Source organism: Oncorhynchus mykiss, chromosome 4 (assembly GCF_057628025.1).
Source record: "Oncorhynchus mykiss isolate SJ-2025 chromosome 4, ASM5762802v1, whole genome shotgun sequence".
In the NCBI taxonomy this organism is placed as follows: Eukaryota; Metazoa; Chordata; class Actinopteri; order Salmoniformes; family Salmonidae; genus Oncorhynchus; species Oncorhynchus mykiss.
Window position 1 is genome coordinate 94,925,256 of NC_143025.1, and position 24,614 is coordinate 94,949,869.

The 24,614-nt window shown below is 47.2% G+C and overlaps 1 protein-coding gene across 1 annotated transcript in view; it reads right to left on the reverse strand.

Moving 5' to 3' along the window:
- Nucleotides 1–4,548: 4,548 nt before the first annotated feature.
- Nucleotides 4,549–24,614, reverse strand: part of LOC110510406 (chloride intracellular channel protein 5) — a 68,224-nt gene continuing 48,158 nt past the window's right edge. Inside the window, exons 2-6 of the mRNA XM_021591755.3 lie at nucleotides 13,562–13,671; nucleotides 11,678–11,803; nucleotides 10,797–10,903; nucleotides 7,749–7,930; nucleotides 4,549–7,599 (exon numbers count right to left, since the gene is read on the reverse strand). Coding sequence (XP_021447430.3) covers nucleotides 7,435–7,599; nucleotides 7,749–7,930; nucleotides 10,797–10,903; nucleotides 11,678–11,803; nucleotides 13,562–13,671 — 690 coding nt within the window. The 3' untranslated portion in view covers nucleotides 4,549–7,434. The remainder of the gene's footprint in view (nucleotides 7,600–7,748; nucleotides 7,931–10,796; nucleotides 10,904–11,677; nucleotides 11,804–13,561; nucleotides 13,672–24,614) is intronic.

Genomic DNA, 24,614 nt, shown 5'->3' on the forward strand with positions numbered 1-24,614 from the left:
CACTACAGATGACCCTGCAGTGGAAGGTCTGGACAAGTCACGGCAGCTCCAGACTGGAGAGGTGATCATCATTGTGGTCGTGCTGCTCATGTGGGCAGGTAAGGAAAAGGACAGGTAAGGAAAAGGACAGGTAAGGAAAAGGACAAGTAAGGAAAAGGACAGGTAAGGAAAAGGACAGGTCAGGTAAGGAAAATGACAGGTAAGGAAAAGGACAGGTAAGGAAAAGGACAGGTAAGGAAAAGGACAAGTAAGGAAAAGGACAGGTAAGGAAAAGGACAGGTCAGGTAAGGAAAAGGACAGGTAAGGAAAAGGACAGGTTAGGAAAAAGACAGGGCAGGTATGGAAAAGGACAGGGCAGGTATGGAAAATGACAGGGCAGGTAAGGAAAAGGACAGGGCAGGTAAGGAAAAGGACAGGGCAGGTAAGGAAAAGGACAGGTATGGAAAAGGACAGGGCAGGTAAGGAAAAGGACAGGTATGGAAAAGGACAGGGCAGGTAAGGAAAAGGACAGGGCAGGTAAGGAAAATGACAGGTAAGGAAAAGGACAGGGCAGGTAAGGAAAAGGGCAAGTAAGGAAAAGGACAGGGCAGGTAAGGAAAAGGACAGGGCAGGTAAGGAAAATGACAGGTATGGAAAAGGACAGGGCAGGTAAAGAAAGGGACAGGTAAGGAAAAGGACAGGGCAGGTAAGGAAAAGGACAGGGCAGGTAAGGAAAATGACAGGTAAGGAAAAGGACAGGGCAGGAAAGGAAAAGGACAGGTAAGGAAAAGGACAGGGCAGGACAGGTAAGGAAAAGGACAGGGCAGGTAAGGAAAAGGACAGGGCAGGTAAGGAAACGGACAGGTATGGAAAAGGACAGGGCAGGTAAGGAAAAGGACAGGGAAGATAAGGAAAAGGACAGGTATGGAAAAGGACAGGGCAGGTAAGGAAAAGGACAGGTAAGGAAAAGGACAGGGCAGGTAAGGAAAAGGACAGGGCAGGTAAGGAAAAGGACAGGGCAGGTAAGGAAAAGGACAGGTAAGGAAAAGGACAGGGCAGGTAAGGAAAAGGACAGGTAAGGAAAAGGACAGGGCAGGTAAGGAAAAGGGCAGGGCAGGTAAGGAAAAGGACAGGGCAGGTAAGGAAAAGGACAGGTAAGGAAAAGGACAGGGCAGGTAAGGAAAAGGGCAGGGCAGGTAAGGAAAAGGACAGGGCAGGTAAGGAAAAGGACAGGTAAGGAAAAGGACAGGGCAGGTAAGGAAAAGGACAGGTACGGAAAAGGACAGGTAAGGAAAAGGACAGGGCAGGTAAGGAAAAGGACAGGACAGAGCAGGTAAGGAAAAGGACAGGTAAGGAAAAGGACAGGGCAGGTAAGGAAAAGGACAGGGCAGGTAAGGAAAAGGACAGGTAAGGAAAAGGACAGGGCAGGTAAGGAAAAGGGCAAGTAAGGAAAAGGACAGGGCAGGTAAGGAAAATGACAGGTATGGAAAAGGACAGGGCAGGTAAGGAAAAGGACAGGTAAGGAAAAGGACAGGGCAGGTAAGGAAAAGGACAGGGCAGGTAAGCAAAATGACAGGTAAGGAAAAGGACAGGGCAGGACAGGTAAGGAAAAGGACAGGGCAGGTAAGGAAAAGGACAAGGCAGGACAGGTAAGGAAAATGACAGGGCAGGTAAGGAAAATGACAGGGCAGGTAAGGAAACGGACAGGTATGGAAAAGGACAGGGCAGGTAAGGAAAAGGACAGGGAAGGTAAGGAAAAGGACAGGTAAGGAAAAGGACAGGGCAGGTAAGGAAAAGGACAGGGCAGGTAAGGAAAAGGACAGGGCAGGTAAGGAAACGGACAGGTATGGAAAAGGACAGGGCAGGTAAGGAAAAGGCAGGTAAGGAAAAGGACAGGTAAGGAAAAGGACAGGGCAGGTAAGGAAAAGGACAGGGCAGGTAAGGAAAAGGACAGGTAAGGAAAAGGACAGGGCAGGTAAGGAAAAGGGCAGGGCAGGTAAGGAAAAGGACAGGGCAGGTAAGGAAAAGGACAGGACAGGTAAGGAAAAGGACAGGGCAGGTAAGGAAAAGGAGAGGTAAGGAAAAGGACAGGGCAGGTAAGGAAAAGGAGAGGTAAGGAAAAGGACAGGGCAGGTAAGGAAAAGGGCAGGGCAGGTAAGGAAAAGGACAGGTAAGGAAAAGGACAGGGCAGGTAAGGAAAAGGACAGGTAAGGAAAAGGACAGGGCAGGTAAGGAAAAGGACAGGTAAGGAAAAGGCCAGGGCAGGATGCTGTTTCCACTATACATTTACATTTTAGTCACTCAGCAGACAACTATGTTTCTGTCAATCAATCAATCATTCAATCATAGAGCATCCTTAGAGCTGTCGTAGAGCATCCATAGAGCTGTCGTAGAGCATCCATAGAGCTGTCGTAGAGCATCCATAGAGCTGTCGTAGAGCATCCATAGAGCTATCATAGCGCATCCATAGAGCTATCGTAGAGCATCCATAGAGCTGTCGTAGAGCATCCATAGAGCTGTCGTAGAGCATCCATAGAGCTGTTGTAGAGCATCCATAGAGCTGTCGTAGAGCATCCATAAGCCTGTCGTAGAACATCCATAGAGCTGTCGTAGAGCATCCATAGAGCTGTCGTAGAGCATCCATAGAGCTGTCGTAGAGCATCCATAGAGCTGTCGTAGAGCATCCATAGAGCTGTCGTAGAGCATCCATAGAGCTGTCGTAGAGCATCCATAGAGCTGTCGTAGAGCATCCAAAAGAGCTGCAGCCCAGTCCAATTCAGCCCAGTCCCATACAGCCCAGTCCCATACAGCCATGCAGCCCAGTCCAATTCAGCCCAGTCCCAATCAGCCCAGTCCCAATCAGCCCAGTCCCATACAGCCATGCAGCCCAGTCCAATTCAGCCCAGTCCCAATCAGCCCAGTCCCATACAGCCCAGTCCCATACAGCCATGCAGCCCAGTCCAATTCAGCCCAGTCCCAATCAGCCCAGTCCCAATCAGCCCAGTCCCATACAGCCATGCAGCCCAGTCCAATTCAGCCCAGTCCCAATCAGCCCAGTCCCAATCAGCCCAGTCCCATACAGCCATGCAGCCCAGTCCAATTCAGCCCAGTCCCAATCAGCCCAGTCCCAATCAGCCCAGTCCCATACAGCCATGCAGCCCAGTCCCATTCAGCCCAGTCCCATTCAGCCCAGTCCCATTCAGCCCAGTCCCATTCAGCCCAGTCCCATTCAGCCCAGTCCCATGCAGACCAGTCCCATGCCGCCCTATACTGAGCGCCAGCCACAGCTCATAGCTCCAGCCCAAATGGCACCCTATTCCCTATATAGTGCACTACTTTAGACTAGGGCCCTGTAGCACCCTATTCCCTATATAGTGCACTACCTTAGACTAGGGCCCTGTAGCACCCTATTCCCTATATAGTGCACTACCTTAGACTAGGGCCCTGTAGCACCCTATTCCCTATATAGTGCACTACTTTGTACCAGAGCCCTATAAACTATATAGAGAAGAGTGTGCCATTTGGGACGGCCTGTTGTTCCTGGCAGAGGGCTAATCTCAGTAAACACCACTGGTCTCATTGTAGAGTCCACAGCAGCAGATCCTATGAATTAGAATCCTCAGAGGGGAGAGACAGATCAGATGGATGGCCGCACTCAAGTTTTCTAGCCTAATGAGAGAGTAGAGATGAGGAATGAGGGGAGGAGAGGCAGTGGAGAGGAGAGGAGGAGAGGTGGTGTTTGGCATGGTAACCTCTATTTAAAGTTGTCAGCATTGTCTCCCACTTTCTCTCCCTGTCTTTTTCCCTGTCTCCCTCCCTGTGGCTCTCCCTTTCTCCCTCCCTGTGGCTCTCCCTGTCTCTCTCCCTGTATCTCTCCCTGTCTCTCTCCCTGTATCTCTCCCTGTGGCCTTTCCCTGTGGCTCTCCCTGTCTCTCTCCCTGTGGCTCTCCCTGTGGCTCTCCATGTCTCTATCCCTGTGGATCTCCCTGTGGATCTCCCTGTATCACTCCCTGTCTCTCTCCCTGTGGCTCTCCCTGTGGCTCTCCCTGTCTCTCTCCCTGTGGCTCTCCCTGTGGCTCTCCCTGTCTCTCTCCCTGTGGCTCTCCCTGTCTCTCTCCCTGTTTCTCTCTCTGTCTCTCTCTCTGTCTCTCTCTCAGTCTCTCTCTAAGTCTCTCTCCCTGTTGCTCTCCCTGTCTCTCTCCCTGTCTCTCTCTTAAACACACGGAGCAGAAACCGATCTACTCAACTGCGTCTGATCGGTGATGCCAGGCAGAGTTAACTCTTTCTCTGCCAAACACAGTGAAGACAGGACTTTACTCTTCATCATATTAGCATGTGTCCCAAATGGCACCTTATTCCATATATAGTGCACTACTTTAGACCACGGCTTATAGGCCTTTGGTCAAAGGTAGTGCACTATAAAGGGAATAGGGTGCCATTTGGGGTTGCATACTATTCCCTCTGAGACTCTAGTAGGTCGGTCGGTGTAATGGGTGATTGATGATCTCCAGTAGCTGCTGTTTTGTGTTTCAGAAATAAAAGACACAGAGACAGAAGCAGAAAACAGAGTATCTGTGAAAATATGATTTTATTTCCTAGCGGTCCACTCTAAACATGGCTCTTCTTTCAGATCACATGACCATCCAAACCACACCAGAACACTATGGGTCAGAACAGGAAGCACACAGGTTATAGACAGGAAGTCAGCCAAAGACCACGAGACAGAGACTGATGACTGTTTTACCCTGAATGGACAATAAAGTTTTAGAATCTGAAATCGCTGCGTGGAACATGTGTCTGCGTTCCAGGCTGACTACATTACAGATGCCTGCCAGACTTTAACCACTCTAGGGTGGATCTGGTAGATTGTCATCGCCCAGGCCTGAATGGTCTCTACATAAATATTCTCTGAATCTAAAGTCATCTCTGTTGACTCCATATTAAACCGACATGACGGACACGTTCTAACAACTGATAGCTAGAGGCTAAATATTCTAAACACCTGTCCGTATGACAAACGTTTAGGATTTAATTTAATAAAGAATGTTATTATCATGTTAATCAATCCATTTTTACTTGGCTTGGAATTTGGACATTTCCAAATAGGCACATGGTTCAGGATGAGATCCATTCTAGAACTAGTTCTGATGAACAATCAAAGTTAAACAATAGCAACAACGTAGCAACAGGTTTATTCAGGAGAACCAACCAGAAGAGAGCTTTGTTCCAGGCTTCTATCAGAGGCCAAACACAGTATAAAGTGCTTCCCTATAAAAACCCTGTTCCCTATAATAACCCTGTTCCCTATAGTCACCATGTTCCTTATAGTAACCCTGTTCCCTATAATAACCCTGTTCCCTATAATAACCCTGTTCCCTATAGTAACCCTGTTCCCTATAGTAACCCTGTTCCCTATAGTAACCCTGTTCCCTATAGTCACCCTGTTCCCTATAATAACCCTGTTCCCTATAGTCACCCTGTTCCCTATAATAACCTTGTTCCCTATAATAACCCTGTTCCCTATAGTCACCCTGTTCCCTATAGTCACCCTGTTCCCTATAATAACCCTGTTCCCTATAGTAACCCTGTTCCCTATAATAACCCTGTTCCCTATAATAACCCTGTTCCCTATAATAACCCTGTTCCCTATAGTAACCCTGTTCCCTATAGTAACCCTATTCCCTAAAGTAACCCTGTTCCCTATAATAACCCTGTTCCCTATAGTAACCCTGTTCCCTATAATAACCCTGTTCCCTATAATAACCCTGTTCCCTATAGTCACCCTGTTCCCTATAATAACCCTGTTCCCTATAATAACCCTGTTCCCTATAAAACCCTGTTCCCTATAATAACCCTGTTCCCTATAGTAATCCTGTTCCCTATAATAACCCTGTTCCCTATAGTAACCCTGTTCCCTATAATAACCCTGTTCTCTATAATAACCCTGTTCCCTATAGTCACCCTGTTCCCTATAATAATCATGTTCCCTATAGTCACCATGTTCCTTATAGTCACCCTGTTCCCTATAATAACCCTGTTCCCTATAGTCACCCTGTTCCCTATAATAACCCTGTTCCCTATAGTCACCCTGTTCCTTATAGTAACCCTGTTCCCTATAATAACCCTGTTCCCTATAGTCACCCTGTTCCCTATAATAACCCTGTTCCCTATAGTAACCCTGTTCCCTATAATAACCCTGTTCCCTATAATAATCCTGTTCCCTATAGTAACCCTGTTCCCTATAGTCACCATGTTCCCTATAGTAACCCTGTTCCCTATAATAACCCTGTTCCTTAAATAACCCGGTTCCCTATAATAACCCTGTTCCCTATAATAACCCTGTTCCCTATAATAACCCTGTTCCCTATAGTAACCCTGTCCCCTATAGTCACCATGTTCCCTATAGTAACCCTGTTCCCTATAATAACCCTGTTCCTTAAATAACCCGGTTCCCTATAATAACCCTGTTCCCTATAATAACCCTGTTCCCTATAATAACCCTGTTCCCTATAATAACCCTGTTCCCTATAATAACCCTGTTCCCTATAGTAACCCTGTTCCCTATAATAACCCTGTTCCCTATAATAACCCTGTTCCCTATAGTAACCCTGTTCCCTATAATAACCCTGTTCCCTATAATAACCCGGTTCCCTATAATAACCTTGTTCCCTATAATAACCCTGTTCCCTATAGTAACCCTGTTCCCTATAATAACCCTGTTCCCTATAATAACCCTGTTCTCTATAATAACCCTGTTCCCTATAGTAACCCTGTTCCCTATGGTGCTGGTCATGATTAGTGCACTATAGGGCAATAGGGCCCTGGAATGCACCCATAGTAATGTTCTCTTAATACACAACGCCGTTTCTCCTTGTTTGTTCAAAAGTTTTTAAAATACATTAAAATTTGTTAACAAATTATCAAATCAACTTCTCAACATAAGATCTGTCTCAAATAGAGAGACTACAGCAAAACGATATGAAAATCAACCAAGTGAAGCTCGTGATTGTAATGGACCTTTCAACACAGTGTATTATCAATTACAGATCAATACATCAATCAATATATTAGTATAATCAGTAGCCAGATGTTGATGGTGGAGGCAGACTACAGCAGGGGAAATTATGAATAAATACAACCAACTGGTCACTGTGGACTGGCTTCATGGTAACTGCTGATATGGGTTGGGATTAGGAGTCAACGGGTTAAAAATCACGCTTGTAGGTTAGAAGTCAGGGGTTAGAGATCAGGGGTTAGAGGTCAGGGGTTAGAGGTCAGGGATTAGAGGTCAGGGATTAGAGATAAGGGGTTAGAGGTCAGGGGTTAGAGGTCAGGGGTTAGGTTTCAAGGGGTTAAAAATCAGGCTTGTAGTTTAGAGGACAGGGGTTAGAGGTCAGGGGTTAGAGGCCAGGGGTTAAAAATCATGGTTGTAGGTTAGAGGTTAGGGGTTAAATGTCACTTCTCCAGTCTCTTGGCCACATCCAGGTAAGCCATCTCTATCTCGTTGTCGGCAGCGCAGGTGTTGGTGAACTCGTCTCGTGTGTAGGCATTCTTCAGATAGCGCCACACCCCACCCAGCTCAGACGGAATCTCATAGTTACGATACTTCTTAGCAACCACCTGGTAACAAAACACAGAGAGAACACACCTCACACTCAGGTAATAGAACGTCTGAGAGCCTGTGTCTGTGTGTGTGTGTGTGTGTGTGTGTGTGTGTGTGTGTGTGTGTGTGTGTGTGTGTGTGTGTGTGTGTGTGTGTGTGTGTGTACCTTGACTATATGTAGTTTGGGCAGTAGGTTGCAGTCAGCCAGGGTGAGGTCATCTCCATCCAGGAAGCGTCTGGTGGACCCCCTCTCCTCCTCCATGCTGTCTGCATCGATCTCCTCTGGGAGGGGACCAGCCAGGTAGTCATCTAACTTCTTCAGTGCCTTCAGCAGACCCTTCTCCAGGACTAGAAGGGAGGGGGAGAGAGAGAGAGATTTTAGTCCATTTATCATATAAAGAGAAATCAGGAAAAGGGAGCACATCTCCATCATATCCACAAGGTGGCAGCACAGGACAGTACAGTCATCTCCATCATATCCACCAGGTAGCAGCACAGGACAGTACAGTCATCTCCATCATATCCACCAGGTGGCAGCACAGGACAGTACAGTCATCTCCATCATATCCACCAGGTGGCAGTACAGCATAGTGCACAGCCACAGCAGGCCACAGCCAGGTTCCTTCTGTGTAGTAGGATTGACTCTGCTACCATTTAGTGGCAGCTAACAGTTGGACATGTCTGATATTGCTTCTGATATTCACACTAGTTTAAAAAGTAAATCTCAATGAGACTAAACCTGCTAAATGTAAGTATGAGACACAATAATAACGTATAGCAACCTACGGCCCTTCCACAAAGTTCAATGATATAGTGACAGAGGTTTGCAGAGGGATAGAGGTTAGGCCATAGGAATCAGAATACTAGAATGGACATGAACCTTCTTATGATGGGATAAAGGTCAGCCATGATGGTCATGGAGTTGGTCAACCATGGTTTGCCAGTGCTGTGATAAGATAGTGTAAAATAATGAATTTGAAGAATGTATCTGTACCGTGTGTTTGTTAGCTAGCTAGCCAGACAGTTTTAGAGGAATGAGTCCATACTTTATTCAAATTAACTGCCACTACTCCCAAGTCGGTATTCATCTCATATGAAGTATGACCAGTTCAACCAGAACCCACAATTTGTGGAATACAAACATTCTTGACTTTTGACCCTTCATTGTAAAAGAGCCAACTTCGTTGCCAATTTTTTGTTATAAAGCAATAACAAAACATGCCCTAAAAAGCTGCGTTGTTGTTCAATGTAACCAGGTCAAAAATACAGACCTACAATTCACAATGCTCCCAGATAGGGAAATCGATCCTGTGAGAAGAGCCCTGTGGCTTCAGGCTATTCGCTGTGGAAGAGTGGGAAATGTGGAGACCCGGTGTCCAAGTAGACTACAAGTAGCTACAGTGCCTTCAGAAAGTATTCATACCCCTTGACTTATTCCACATTTTGTTGTGTCACAGCCTGAATTCAAAATAGACCAAATTGATTTGTTTTCTTACCCATCTATATGCAATACCCCATAATGACAAAGTGAAAACATGCTTGCAAATTTATTGAACATGAAATACAGAAATATCTAATTTACATAAGTATTCACACCCCTGAGTCTGAAGCACCTTTGGCAGCGATTACAGCTGTGAGTCTTTCTGGGTGAGTCTCTAAGATCTTTACACACCTGGATTGTGCAACATTTGCCCATTATTCTTCTCAAAGGTTTTCAAGCTCTGTCAAATTGGTTGTTGATCATTGCTAGACAACTATTTTAAGGTCTTGCCATAGATTTTCAAGTTCATTACATGTATTTTTTATCCTGAAAAACTGAAAAACGTACAAGCATACCCATAACATGATGCAGCCACCACTATGCTTGAAAATATGGAGAGTGGTACTCAGTGATGTGTTGTATTGGATTTGCCCCGAATATAACATTTTGTATTCAGGACAAAAAGTGAATTGCTTTGTAACATTTTTTGCAGTATTACTTTAGAGCCTTGATTCAAGCAGGATGCATGTTTTGGAATATTTTTTTTCTTCTGTACAGGCTTCCTTCTGTCACTTCTTCCACTCTGTCATTTAGGTTACTATTGTGGAGTAACTACAATGTCGTTGAGCCATCCTCAGCTTTCTCCTATCACAGCTATTAAACACTGTAACTGTTTTAAAGACACTCATGGTGAAATCTTTGAGCGGTTTCCTTCCTTTCCAGTAACTGAGTTAGGAAGGACACATGTTTCTTTGCAGTGACTGGGTGTATTGATTCATCACCCAAAGTGTAATAAATAACTTCACCATGCTCAAACGGATATTCAAGGTCTGTTTTTTTTTTTTTACACATTTACCCTTCTTTGTGAGGCATTTGGAAATCTTCCCTGGTCTTTGTGGTTCAATCTGTGTTTGAAATTCACTGCTTGGCTGAGGGACCTGACATATAATTGTATGTGTAGGGTACAGAGATGAGGTCATGTTAAACACTATTATTGCAAACATAGTGAGTCCATGCAACTTATTATGTGACTTGTTAAGCACATTTCTACTCCTGAACTTATTGAGGCTTGTCATAACAAAGGGGTTGATTATTTATTATTTATTTATTAATTATTGACTCAAGATATTTCAGTTTTTCATTTGTAATCAATTTGTAAAAAACATTGAAAAACATTATTGCACTTTGATATTATGGGTTATTGTGTGTAGGCCTGTAAAAAAAAAACTATCAACAAGGCAACACTATCAACAAGGCAGGTCCTACAGGCCCTAGTTTCTACCTTCTTAACAGTACTATCAACAAGGCAGGTCCTACAGGCCCTAGTTTTGTCGCACCTTGACTACTGTTCAGTTGTGTGGTCAGGTGCCACAAAAAAGGACTTAGGAAAGTTGCATTTGGCTCAGAACAGGGCAGCACGGCTGGCCCTTGGATGTACACAGAGCTAATATTAATAATATGCATTTCAATCTCGCCTGGCTCAAAGTGGAGGAGAGATTGACTTCCTCACTACTTGTTATTTGTGAGAAGTGTTGACATGTTGAAAGCATGGAGCTATCTGTTTAAACTACAGCTCAGACACCCATGCATACTCCACAAGACATGTTCTAGGGGTTAGGGTTAAGGGTAGGGGTCAGGGGTTAGGCTATGTGTCCTACCTCCATTAGCTTGGTGTTCTAAGTGTTAGGGTTAAGGGTTAAGGGTAGGGGTCAAGGGTTATACTATGTGTCCTACCTCCATTAGCTTCAGGCTTGGTGTTCTTGATGTACGCTGAGAACTTGGCAAAGATGTTGTTTCCAGCTGTGTTGGACTCTCTCTGCTTGGCTGCCAACTTAGGGTACCTGCAAGAGGAAGACACAGAGATACAGTCAGATACAGGAATACAGAGATACAGTAATAGAGATACAGTCAGATACAGTCAGATACAGGAATACTGAGATACTAAGACACAACCAGACACAGTCAGACACAGTCAGATACAGGAATACAGAGATACAGTCAGATACAGTAATAGAGATACAGTCAGATACAGTCAGATACAGGAATACTGAGATACTAAGACACAACCAGACACAGTCAGACACAGTCAGATACAGGAATACAGAGATACAGTCAGATACAGTAATAGAGATACAGTCAGATACAGTAATAGAGATACAGTCAGACACAGTCAGATACAGGAATACTGAGATACTAAGACACAGCCAGACACAGCCAGACACAGTCAGACACAGTCAGACACAGCCAGACACAGCCAGACACAGCCAGACACAGCCAGACACAGTCAGACACAGCCAGACACAGTCAGACACAGTCAGACACAGCCAGACACAGTCAGACACAGAGACAGTGGAAAACATCTGGGTCACAGTATCATCTATTGAGCTGTATTCAGTGGATATAATGGAGCGAGCTGGATCAGGACTTGCACTGACACTACTTTGGGTGATGGCATATGAAGCCGAACGGTACAGAGGATTTCTGTGTGATATACATTATGGTTGGAGAGCTGCCTGTGTACAAGTTGACAGTGTTATCTGGAGAGAGGACGTACTCCTCGGAAGATGTGTGACGTTGTGCTGTTGTATTCATACAGCGTGTTACTGTATCCTTACTTGGGTGGAGCCAGTACATCCTCCAGGAACTCTTCTATCTTATTGATGTCTGTCTTCACCTCTCCATTAAATGTCAGGAAGGGAGGATGGGTCCCTGGGGCTAGGTTATGGAGGTCAGCTGGCTTCCTATTGGACAACAGATAGATAGAGTTACTTCTAATTGGAGCAGAGAGGGTCAGGGTTTCTTCCTATTAAAGCAGAGAGAGACAGGGTTACTTCCTATTAAAGCAGAGAGAGACAGGGTTACTTCCTATTAAAGCAGAGAGAGACAGGGTTACTTCCTATTAAAGCAGAGAGACAGGGTTACTTCCCATTAAAGCAGAGAGAGACAGGGTTTCTTCCTATTAAAGCAGAGAGAGACAGGGTTACTTCCTATTAAATCAGAGAGAGACAGGGTTACTTCCTATTAAAGCAGAGAGACAGGGTTACTTCCCATTAAAGCAGAGAGAGACAGGGTTACTTCCTATTGAAGCAGAGAGAGACAGGGTTACTTCCTATTAAAGCAGAGAGACAGGATTACTTCCCATTAAAGCAGAGAGAGACAGGGTTACTTCCAATTAAAGCAGAGAGAGACAGGGTTACTTCCTATTAAAGCAGAGAGAGACAGGGTTACTTCCTATTAAAGCAGAGAGAGACAGGGTTACTTCCTATTAAAGCAGAGATAGACAGGTGAGTGTTTGTAAACTTCTAACATCATCAAGAGTCTAAATGGAAGTTTGATTGAAAATCCCAACTTGTGACATACATCTGAGCTGATGTAGCATAACCTCTACTACTGAGTCACCTGGTTGTCATGTCTGACCCTTTCCTCAGTGGATCAGACACCTGGGAGTGTTACCAATGTGATACTGTCCCTTTCCTCAGTGGATCAGACACCTGGGAGTGTTACCAAGGTGATACTGTCCCTTTCCTCAGTGGATCAGACACCTGGGAGTGTTACCAAGGTGATACTGTCCATTTCCTCTGTGGTGTGTCCTCTGTCCCTTTCCTCAGTGGTGTGTCCTCTGTGGTGTGTCCTCTGTCCCTTTCCTCAGTGGTGTGTCCTCTGTGGTGTGTCCTCTGTCCCTGTCCTCTGTGGTGTGTCCTCTGTCCCTTTCCTCAGTGGTGTGTCCTCTGTCCCTGTCCTCAGTGGTGTGTCCTCTGTGGTGTGTCCTCTGTGGTGTGTCCTCTGTGGTGTGTCCTCTGTCCCTTTCCTCAGTGGTGTGTCCTCTGTCCCTGTCCTCTGTGGTGTGTCCTCTGTCCCTGTCTTCTGTGGTGTGTCCTCTGTCCCACATACCTCTTTAGCCCCGGTCCCTTAACCCCTAACCCCTGGCATACCTCTTTAGCCCCTGTCCCTTAACCCCTAACCCCTGGCATACCTCTTTAGCCCCTGTCCCTTAACCCCTAACCCCTGGCATACCTCTTTAGCCCCTGTCCCTTAACCCCTAACCCCTGGCGTACCTCTTTAGCCCCTGTCCCTTAACCCCTAACCCCTGGCGTACCTCTTTAGCCCCTGTCCCTTAACCCCTAACCCCTGGCGTACCTCTTTAGCCCCTGTCCCTTAACCCCTAACCCCTGGCGTACCTCTTTAGCCCCTGTTCCTTAACCCCTAACCCCTGGCATACCTCTTTAGCCCCTGTCCCTTAACCCCTAACCCCTGGCATACCTCTTTAGCCCCTGTCCCTTAACCCCTAACCCCTGGCATACCTCTTTAGCCCCTGTCCCTTAACCCCTAACCCCTGGCATACCTCTTTAGCCCCTGTCCCTTAACCCCTAACCCCTGGCATACCTCTTTAGCCCCTGTCCCTTAACCCCTAACCCCTGGCATACCTCTTTAACCCCTGTCCCTTAACCCCTAACCCCTGGCGTACCTCTTTAGCCCCTGTCCCTTAACCCCTGGCATACCTCTTGAGGTCGACGGTGGTGACATTGAAGACCACTCCCTTCAGCCACAGGATCATGAAGAGACGCTGGGAGAACGGACAGTTCCCGATACTCTCTCCATCGCTACCCGCCTAGAGAGAGAGAGCATTATCATTAGCAGCTGACTCGTACATTTCCTCAGTGAAAACAATGTACTGAGCAAATGTCAAATAGGCTTTTTTACCAAATTACCGTACGACAGACCACGTATTCACCCTGCAACCCAATTGACAAACAAACCAAAACAAGGGTAATTTGCCTCGAGGGTGTGCTATATAAATTGATGGAAAGTGTTGTTGGGGGAAAACGTATGACATTATAAAATCCATGTACGCAAACAACCAGTGTGCGTTTAAAATTGGCAAATAATACACACATTTCTTTCCACAGGGCCGTGGGGTGAGACAGGGATGCAGCTTAAGCCCCAACCTCTTCAACATATATATTAACGAATTGGCGCGGGCACTAGAACAGTCTGCAGCACCCGGCCTCACCCTACTAGAATCTGAAGTCAAATGTCTGCTGATGATCTGGTGTTTCTGTCCCGAACCAATGAGGGCCCACAGCAGCACCTAGATCTTCTGCACAGATTCTGTCAGACCTGGGCCCTAACAGTAAATCTCAGTAAGACCAAAATAATGGTGTTCCAAAAAAGGTCCAGTCGCCAGGACCACAAATACAAATTCCATCTAGACACCGTTGCCCTAGAGCACACAAAAAAACTATACATACCTTGGCATAAACATCAGCGCCACAGGTAACTTCCACAAAGCTGTGAACAATCTGAGAGACAAGGCAAGAAGGGCCTTCTATGCCATCAAAAGGAACATAGAATTCAACATACCAATTAGGATCTGGCTAAAAATACTTGAATCAGTTATAGAACCCATTGCCCTTTATGGTTGTGAGGTTTGGGGCCCGCTCACCAACCAAGAATTCACTAAATGGGACAAATACCAAATTGAGTCTCTGCATATAGAATTCTGCCAAAATGTTTTCTGTGTACAAAATAAAACACCAAATAATGCAGAGCAGAATTAGGCCGATACCCGCTAATTATCAAAATCCAGAATAGAGACATTCAATTCTACAACCACCTAAAAGGAAGTGATTCCCAAACCTTCCATAACAAAGCCATCACCTACAGAGAGATGAACCTGGAGAAGAGTCCCCTAAGCAAGCTGGTCCTGGGGCTCTGTTCACAAACACAAACAGACCCCACAGAGCGCCAGGACAGCAACACAATTAGACCCAACCAAATCATGAGAAAACAAAAAGATAATTACTTGACACATTGGAAAGAGTTACCAAAATACCTGACCGCCGTGACTGACCCAAACTTAAGGAAAGCTTTAACTATGTACAGACTCAGTGAGCATAGCCTTGATATTGAGAAAGGCCGCCGTAGGCAGACATGGCTCTCAAGAGAAGACAGGCTATGTGCACACTCCCCACAAAATGAGGTGGAAACTGAGCTGCACTTCCTAACCTCGTGCCAAATGTATGACCATATTAGAGAGACATATTTCCCTCAGATTACGCAGACCCACAAAGAATTTAAAACAAATCCAATTTTGATAAACTCCCATATCTACTGGGTGAAATACCACAGTGTGCCATCACAGCAGCAAGATTTGTGACCTGTTGCCACAAGAAAAGGTCAACCAGTGAAGAACACACACCATTGTAAATACAACCCATATTTATGTTTATTTATTTTCCCTTTTGTACTTTAACTATTTGTACATCGTTACAACACTGTACATAGACACAATAGGACATTTGAAATATCTTTATTCTCCCGAGCGGCGCAGAGGTCTAAGGCACTGCATCTCAGTGCTATAAGCGTCATTACAGACCCTGGGTCGATTCCAGGCTGTATCACAACCGGCTGTGATTGGGAGTCCCATAGGGAGGTGCATAATTGGCCCAGCGTCGCCCAGGCTTAGCCGGGGTAGGCCGTCATTGTAAAAAATTATTTGTTCTTAACTGACTTGCCTAGTTAAATAAAATAAACTTTTGTGAGTGTAATGTTTACTCTTCATTTTTTTTGTTTATTTACAATCACTTTCACTTGCTTTGGCAATGTAAACACATGTTTCCCATGCCAATAAGGCCCTTAAATTGAAATGGAAATGAATTGAGAGAGAGAGAGAGATAGGGGGTGAAGGGGGGAGAGAGAGAAATAGGGGAAGGGAGAGAGAGATAGGGGAGAGAGCGAAAAGGAGGGGGGAGCGAGAGAGAACAGGGGAGAGAGAGAGAGGAGGGGGGAGAGAGAGAAGGAGGGGGAGAGAGAGAAGGGGGGAGAGATCAGGTATCTCACTCTGTGTGTGTGCGTGTGTGTGTGTGTGTGTGTGTGTGTGTGTGTGTGTGTGTGTGTGTGTGTGTAGTTTCCATAGCGGTGGAAACTAACCCAGTCACCTGACACCATGGACTGACTGAATTATGAATACTGATTCCATTACCTGCTTCATCGACCACAGAGATACCTTTACATAGCATTGGGCTGGGTATGGAGCTAGGGGTCCACAGGGTTGGGTATGGAGCTAGGGTCTACAGGGCTGGGTGTGGAGCTAGGGGTCTACAGGGCTGGTTGTGGAGCTAGGATCCACAGGGCTGGGTGTGGAGCTAGGGGTCTACAGGGTTGGGTATGGAGCTAGGGTCCACAGGGCTGGGTATGGAGCTAGGGTCCACAGGGCTGGGTATGGAGCTAGGGGTCTACAGGGCTGGGTATGGAGCTAGGGTCCACAGGGCTGGGTATGGAGCTAGGATCTACAGGGCTGGGTATGGAGCTAGGATCTACAGGGCTGGGTATGGAGCTAGGATCTACAGGGCTGGGTATGGAGCTAGGATCTACAGGGCTGGGTGTGGAGCTAGGGTCTACAGGGCTGGATATGGAGCTAGTATCCACAGGGCTGGGTATGGAGCTAGGGGTCAACAGGGTTGGGTATGGAGCTAGGGTCTACAGGGCTGGGTGTGGAGCTAGGGGTCTACAGGGCTGGGTGTGGAGCTAGGATCCACAGGGCTGGGTGTGGAGCTAGGGGTCTACAGGGCTGGGTATGGAGCTAGGGGTCTACAGGGCTGGGTATGGAGCTAGGGTCTACAAGGCTGGGTATGGAGCTAGGATCCACAGGGCTGGGTATGGAGCTAGGGTCCACAGGGCTGGGTATGGAACTAGGGTCCACAGGGCTGGGTATGGAGCTAGGATCTACAGGGCTGGGTATGGAGCTAGGGTCCACAGGGCTGGGTATGGAGCTAGGGGTCCACAGGGCTGGGTATGGAGCTAGGGGTCCACAGGGCTGGGTATGGAGCTAGGGTCCACAGGGCTGGGTATGGAGCTAGGGGTCCACAGGGCTGGGTATGGAGCTAGGGGTCCACAGGGCTGGGTATGGAGCTAAGATCTACAGGGCTGGGTGTGGAGCTAAGATCTACAGGGCTGGGTGTGGAGCTAAGAGTCTCAGGGCTGGGTATGGAGCTAGGGGCACTGGGCTGGGTATGGAGCTAGGATGCACATTGCTGGGTATGGAGCTAGGGTCTACAGGGCTGGATATGGAGCTAGGGTCCACAGGGCTGGGTATGGACCTGGGGTCTACGGGGCTGGGTGTGGAACTAGGGTCCACAGGGCTGGGTATGGAGCTAGGGTCCACAGGGCTGGGTATGGAGCTAGGATCCACAGGGCTGGGTATGGAGCTGGGGTCTACGGGGCTGGGTGTGGAACTAGGGTCCACAGGGCTGGGTATGGAGCTAGGGTCCACAGGGCTGGGTATGGAGCTAGGATCTACAGGGCTGGGTATGGAGCTGGGGTCCACAGGGCTGGGTATGGAGCTAGTGTCCAAAGGGCCGGGTATGGAACTAGGGTCCACAGGGCTGGGTATGGAGCTAGGATCTACAGGGCTGGGTATGGAGCTAGGGTCCACAGGGCTGGGTATGGAGCTAGGGTCCACAGGGCTGGGTATGGAACTAGGGTCCACAGGGCTGGGTATGGAGCTAGGATCTACAGGGCTGGGTATGGAGCTAGGATCCACAGGGCTGGGTATGGAGCTAGGGTCCACAGGGCTCGGTATGGAGCAAGGGTCTACAGGGCTGGGTATGGAGCTAGGGGTCCACAGGGCTGGGTATGGAGCTAAGATCTACAGGGCTGGGTGTGGAGCTAAGATCTACAGGGCTGGGTGTGGAGCTAAGAGTCTCAGGGCTGGGTATGGAGCTAAGATCTACAGGGCTTGGTGTGGAGCTAAGAGTCTCAGGGCTGGGTATGGAGCTAGGGGCACTGGGCTGGGTATGGAGCTAGGATGCACATTGCTGGGTATGGAGCTAGGGTCTACAGGGCTGGATATGGAGCTAGTATCCACAGGGCTGGGTATGGAGCTAGGGGCACTCGGCTGGGTATGGAGCTAGGGTCTTCGGGGCTGGGTGTGGAGCTAGGGTCCACAGGGCTGGGTATGGAGCTAGGGTCTACAGGGCTGGGTATGGAGCTAGGGTCTACAGGGCTGGGTATGGAGCTAGGGTCTACAGGGCTGAGTATGGAGCTAGGGTCTACAGGGCTGGTTATGGAGCTAGGGTCCACAGGGTTGGGTATGGAGTTAAGATCTACAGGGCTGGGTATGGAGCTAGGATGCACAGGGCTGGGTATGGAGCTAGGGGTCTACAGGGCTGGGTATGGAGCTAGGGTCTACAGGGCTGGGTATGGAGCTAGGGTCTACAGGGCTGAGTATGGAGCTAGGGGTCTACATGGCTGGGTATGGAGCTAGGGTCTACAGGGCTGGGTATGGAGCTAGGGTCTACAGGGCTGAGTATGGAGCTAGGGGTCTACAGGGCTGGGTATGGAGCTAGGGTCTACAGGGCTGAGTATGGAGCTAGGGGTCTACAGGGCTGGGTATGGAGCTAGGATGCACAGGGCTGGGTATGGAGCTAGGGGTCTACAGGGCTGGGTATGTGACAATTAACCGGTTACCTTCAGATGAACCCGGATGACACTTGTGGGTTTTGTAGAGCAGTGACAGTTGTGAGGTTCTCGAGCAAATCGGAGAACACCGGCGTGTTTGTGAGAGTCTCCACTTTCCATAGAGGGGTCATAATAGTTTGTAGGATGCTACTGATGTTTTTTTGTTGTTGTTAGAAGACAGATTTTCAGGATGGCTCAAGGTCTGACAAACCACGCTCTAGCTCTTTCACCTTTCACCTGAAGTGTTACTTAGGCGGATACAGTACATGCATGTGTAAATTAGATTGACGGGTCAATCGACTCTAGGGGGTTAATTAACATAAACACGTTCAGCATCTCCAGATCTCCGCGCCTACAAGCCGCTGATTAGCGGGTCTAAAGAAACGTTTTGATATGAAAACAATGTATTTCAGAAGAACAGAATATGCACCAGATGAAGTCAATATTTTAAACGTTATCATCACGGTGATAGTTATCATCACGGTACAGTTTTCAGTTGGCTTATGCCATATCATGGTAATATTTAATGGCAGTACCATCATACTTCAAGGCTAAACCGTGGTACATTTCTATGATTGAGACTATACCATGGTATAAGTGAAAGTACCAAATTAGTACCATTGTATAAGTGAAAGTACCATATTAGTACCTTGGTATGAATGAAAGTACCATATTAGTACCATGGTATGAATGAAAGTACCATATTAGTACCATGGTATGAATGAAAGTACCATATTAGTACCATAGTATGAATGAAAGTACCAAATTAGTACCATGGTATGAATGAAAGTACCATGGTAGAACCACGGTTAATTGCTGTAAGGGTAGCTAGTGTAGTATGGGACGAGGCTAGCTAGCTATTGCAGTATGGGGTGTGGAGGTCAGGCTAGCTAGCCTGTGTAATATGGGGTGTGGAGGTCAGGCTAGCTAGCCTGTGTAATATGGGGTGTGGAGGTCAGGCTAGCTAGCCTGTGTAATATGGGGTGTGGAGGTCAGGCTAGCTAGCCTGTGTAATATGGGGTGTGGAGGTCAGGCTAGCTAGCGTGTGTAATATGGGGTGTGGAGGTCAGGCTAGCTAGCATGTGTAATATGGGGTGTGGAGGTCAGACTAGCTAGCGTGTGTAATATGGTGTGAGGAGGTCAGGCTAGCTAGCTATTGCAGTATGGGGTGTGGTCAGACTAGCTAGCGTGTGTAATATGGGGTGTGGAGGTCAGGCTAGCTAACATGTGTAATATGGGGTGTGGAGGTCAGACTAGCTAGCCTGTGTAATATGAGGTGTGGAGGTCAGGCTAGCTAGCGTGTGTAATATGGGGTGTGGAGGTCAGGCTAGCTAGCATGTGTAATATGGGGTGTGGAGGTCAGACTAGCTAGCGTGTGTAATATGGGGTGTGGAGGTCAGGCTAGCTAGCTAGTGTAGTATGGGGCAGGGAGGTCAGGATAGCTAGTGTAGTATGATGGACCACTGTATCTGATGAGCCACTGTCTCTCTGTACCATGCTGACTAGACTGTATGCCAATGCCCCCCCCCTGTAGTGAAGCTTCTGTCTGTGTGTGTGTGTGTGTGTGTGTGTGTGTGTGTGTGTGTGTGTGTATTGTTTGTTGCTGAGCTGAGTTATATGGGTCCTGTGGTAACACAATACACTGCTGATCATAATAGATAGTCAACATCTAGAACACTGAGGACAATAGAAAACGCTATAGAGGGACAGCAGGGCAGAGGACTGACCCTAATACACTGACCTGTACTATGCAAACACTTAATTTGCTCACTGCGTCAATTTTTTAACATTTAGTGTACTTGAGGTTTAAAAGGCTTCCATAGTTTGTAATTTCAACTTTTAAATTTCAGACTCAATTTTTCCTTTACTAAAAATGTATCCACCGCTACAAATTTATAATCCAAATTAATTATTCACATTTCCTGTTGCTGCAGGATTATTTTCCTGCTGTAGGAGACTGGCTCAGATTAAGATCCTACATCTGTAGGGCGTTCCTTGACTAAACTGACCAATTCAGAAGCAGGATCAAGGAGTTAGGAGCCAGCTGACTTGTCTAAATATTCAGAAAAACTTTTTTTTTTCAAATCAACCAAAAACACAAATCAAAAGTTCTTATTGAAGCAGAAAAGGAGTAGTTGTTTTGGGTTATTGATCCTATTCTGGATATGGAACAAAAATATAAACGCAACATGCAACAATTTCAAAGATTTTACTGAGTTACAGTTCATATGAGGAAATCAGTCAGTTGAAACGAATCCATCAGACCCTAATCTATGGATTTAACATGACTGGGAATACAGATGGATATGCAGTGTACTTGGAAAGTATTCAGACCCCTTCACTTTTTCTACATTTTGTTACATTAGAGCCTTGCTTTTTTTCCCCTCCTCATCCATGAGAATGAAAAGCAAAAAAAAAAGGGTTTTAGACATTTTTGCAAATGTATTTAAATAAAAAACAAGAAATACCTTATTTGCATAGTCCTTTTTCTATGAGACTCGACATTGAGCTCAGGTGCATCCTGTTTCCATTGATCATCCTTGATGTTTCTACAGCTTGATTTTCTACAACTTGATTGGAGTCCACCTGTGGTATATTCAATTGATTGAACATGATTTGGAAAGGCACACACCTGTCTATATAAGGTCCCACAGTTGAGAGTGAATGTCAGACCAAAAACCAAGCCAAGGAATTGTCTGTAGAGCTCAGAGACAGGATTGTGGCGAGGCACAGATCTGGGGAAGGGTATCAAAAAAAATTCCTCATCATTGAATGTCCCCCATCATTCTTAAATGAAAGAAGTTTAGAACCACCAAGACTCTTCCTAGAGCTGGCCGCGCCCGGCCAAACTGAGCAATCGTGGGAGAAGGGCCTTGGTCAGGGAGGTGACAAAGAACACGATGGTTACTCTGACAGAGCTGCAGAGTTCCTCTGTGGAGATGGGAGAACCTTCCAGAAAGACAATCATCTCTGCAACACTCCACCAATCAGGCCTTATGGTAGAGTGGCCAGACGGAAGCCCCTCATCAGTGAAGGGCACATGACAACCCTCTTGGAGTTTGCCAAAAGCCACCTAAAGGACTCAGACCATGAGAAACAAGATTCTCCAATCTGATGAAACCAAGATTGAACTCTTTGTGTGTCACGCCTGGAGGAAACCTGGCACCATCCCTACTGTCAAGCATGATAGTGGCAGCATAATGCCGTGGGGATGTTTTTCAGCGGCAGGGACTGGGAGACTCGTCAGGATCGAGGGAAAGATGAATGGAGCAAAGTACAGAGATCCTTGATGAAAACCTGCTCCAGAGCGCTCAGGACCTCAGACTGGGGTGAAGGTTCACCTTCCAACAGAACAACGACCCTAAGCACACAGCCAAGACAATGCAGGAGGCTCTGAATGTCCTTTAGTGGCCCATCCAGAGCCCGGACTTGAACCCGATCGAACATCTCTGGCGGGACCTGAAGATAGCTGTGCAGCAACTCTCTTCATCCAACCTTTAAAGGATCTGCAGAGAAGAATGGGAGAAACTCCCCAAATATAGGTGTGCCAAGCTTGTAGCGTCACACCCAAGAAGAATCGAGACTGTAATTGCCTGCCGAAGGCGCTTCAACAAAATACTGAGTAACGGGTCTGAATATTTATGTTAATGTGATATTTGCTTTGTCATTATGGGGTATTGTGTCTATATATGGGGGGAGAAACATGTAATCCATTTTTTAAATAAGGCTGTAACGTAACAAAATGTGGAAAAAGTCAAGGGGTCTGAGTACTTTCTGAATACACTGTATGTTGGCCACAAACACCTTTAATAAAAATTGACCTTACAATGGGTCTCAGAAGCATTTTGCTACATTGACATCAACAAACTGCTTGTCTACATGACGCCATACACGTGGTCTACAGTTGTGAGGCCAGTTGGACAAATTCTCTAAAATGGCATTGGATGCGGTTTATGGTAGAGAAATTAATGTTCAATTCTCTGGCAACAACTCTGGTGGATGGTCCTGCAGTCAGCATGCCAAATGCACACTCCCTCAACTTGAGACTGTGGCATTGTGTTGTGTGACAAAACTGTATATTTTAGATAGTTTTTTTTATTGTCCTCAGAACAAGGTGCACCTGTGTAATGATCATGCTGTATAATCAGCTTATCTTTATGCCACACCTGTCAGTTGGATGGATTATCTTGACAAAAGGATCTAATGCTCACTAACAGGGATGTAAACAAATTTAAGAAAAATTATATTTTTGTGCGTATGGAACATTTCTGGGAACTTTTATTTTCAGCTCATGAAACCACCACTTTACATGTTGTGGTTTTGTTGTTCAGTATATTATAGACCTCTGTACAACGCTAATATTACAGCTAAACTAAATAGACTGAGGAAGGCTGACGACAGACTGACCTGAGCAAGGACTGACAACAGACTGACCTGACGAAAGACTGACAACAGACTGACCTGACGACAGACTGACCTGACAACAGACTGACAACAGACTGACCTGAGGAAGGACTGAAACCGGACTGACCTGAGGAAGGACTGACAACAGACTGACCTGACGACAGACTGACCTGAGGAAGGGCTGACAACAGACTGACCTGAGGAAGGACTGACCTGAGGAAGGGCTGACAACAGACTGACCTGAGGAAGGACTGACCAGAGGAAGGGCTGACGTCAGACTGACCTGAGGAAGGGCTGACGACAGACTGGCAACGGACTGACCAGAGGAAGGGCTGACAACAGACTGGCAACAGACTGACCTGAGGAAGGACTGAAACCGGACTGACCTGAGGAAGGACTGACAACAGACTGACCTGACGACAGACTGACCTGAGGAAGGGCTGACAACAGACTGACCTGAGGAAGGACTGACCAGAGGAAGGGCTGACCTGAGGAAGGACTGACAACAGACTGACCTGACGACAGACTGACCTGAGGAAGGGCTGACAACAGACTGACCTGAGGAAGGACTGACCAGAGGAAGGGCTGACAACAGATTGACCTGAGGAAGGACTGATCAGAGGAAGGGCTGACGACAGACTGACCAGAGGAAGGGCTGACAACAGACTGGCAACGGACTGACCAGAGGAAGGGCTGACAACAGACTGGCAACGGACTGACCAGAGGAAGGGCTGACAACAGACTGGCAACGGACTGACCAGAGGAAGGGCTGACAACAGACTGGCAACGGACTGACCAGAGGAAGGACTGACAACAGACTGGCAACGGACTGACCAGAGGAAGGGCTGACAACAGACTGGCAACGGACTGACCAGAGGAAGGGCTGACAACAGACTGGCAACGGACTGACCAGAGGAAGGGCTGACAACAGACTGGCAACGGACTGACCAGAGAAAGGGCTGACAACAGACTGACCAGAGGAAGGGCTGACAACGGACTGGCAACGGACTGACCAGAGGAAGGGCTGACAACAGACTGACCAGAGGAAGGGCTGACAACAGACTGACCAGAGGAAGGGCTGACAACGGACTGGCAACGGACTGACCAGAGGAAGGGCTGACCTGAGGAAGGGCTGGCAACGGACTGACCAGAGGAAGGGCTGACCTGAGGAAGGGCTGGCAACGGACTGACCAGAGGAAGGGCTGACCTGAGGAAGGGCTGACCTGAGGAAGGGCTGACAACGGACTGGCCAGAGGAAGGGCTGACAACGGACTGACCAGAGGAAGGGCTGACAACGGACTGGCAACGGACTGACCAGAGGAAGGGCTGACAACAGACTGACCAGAGGAAGGGCTGGCAACGGACTGACCTGAGGAAGGGCTGACAACGGACTGACCAGAGGAAGGGCTGACCTGAGGAAGGGCTGACCTAAGGAAGGGCTGGCAACGGACTGATCTGACGACAGACTGACCAGAGGAAGGGCTGACCTGAGGAAGGGCTGGCAACGGACTGACCAGAGGAAGGGCTGACAACAGACTGACCAGAGGAAGGGCTGACAACGGACTGACCAGAGGAAGGGCTGACCTGAGGAAGGGCTGGCAACGGACTGACCAGAGGAAGGGCTGACAACAGACTGACCAGAGGAGGGGCTGACAACAGACTGACCAGAGGAGGGGCTGACAATAGACT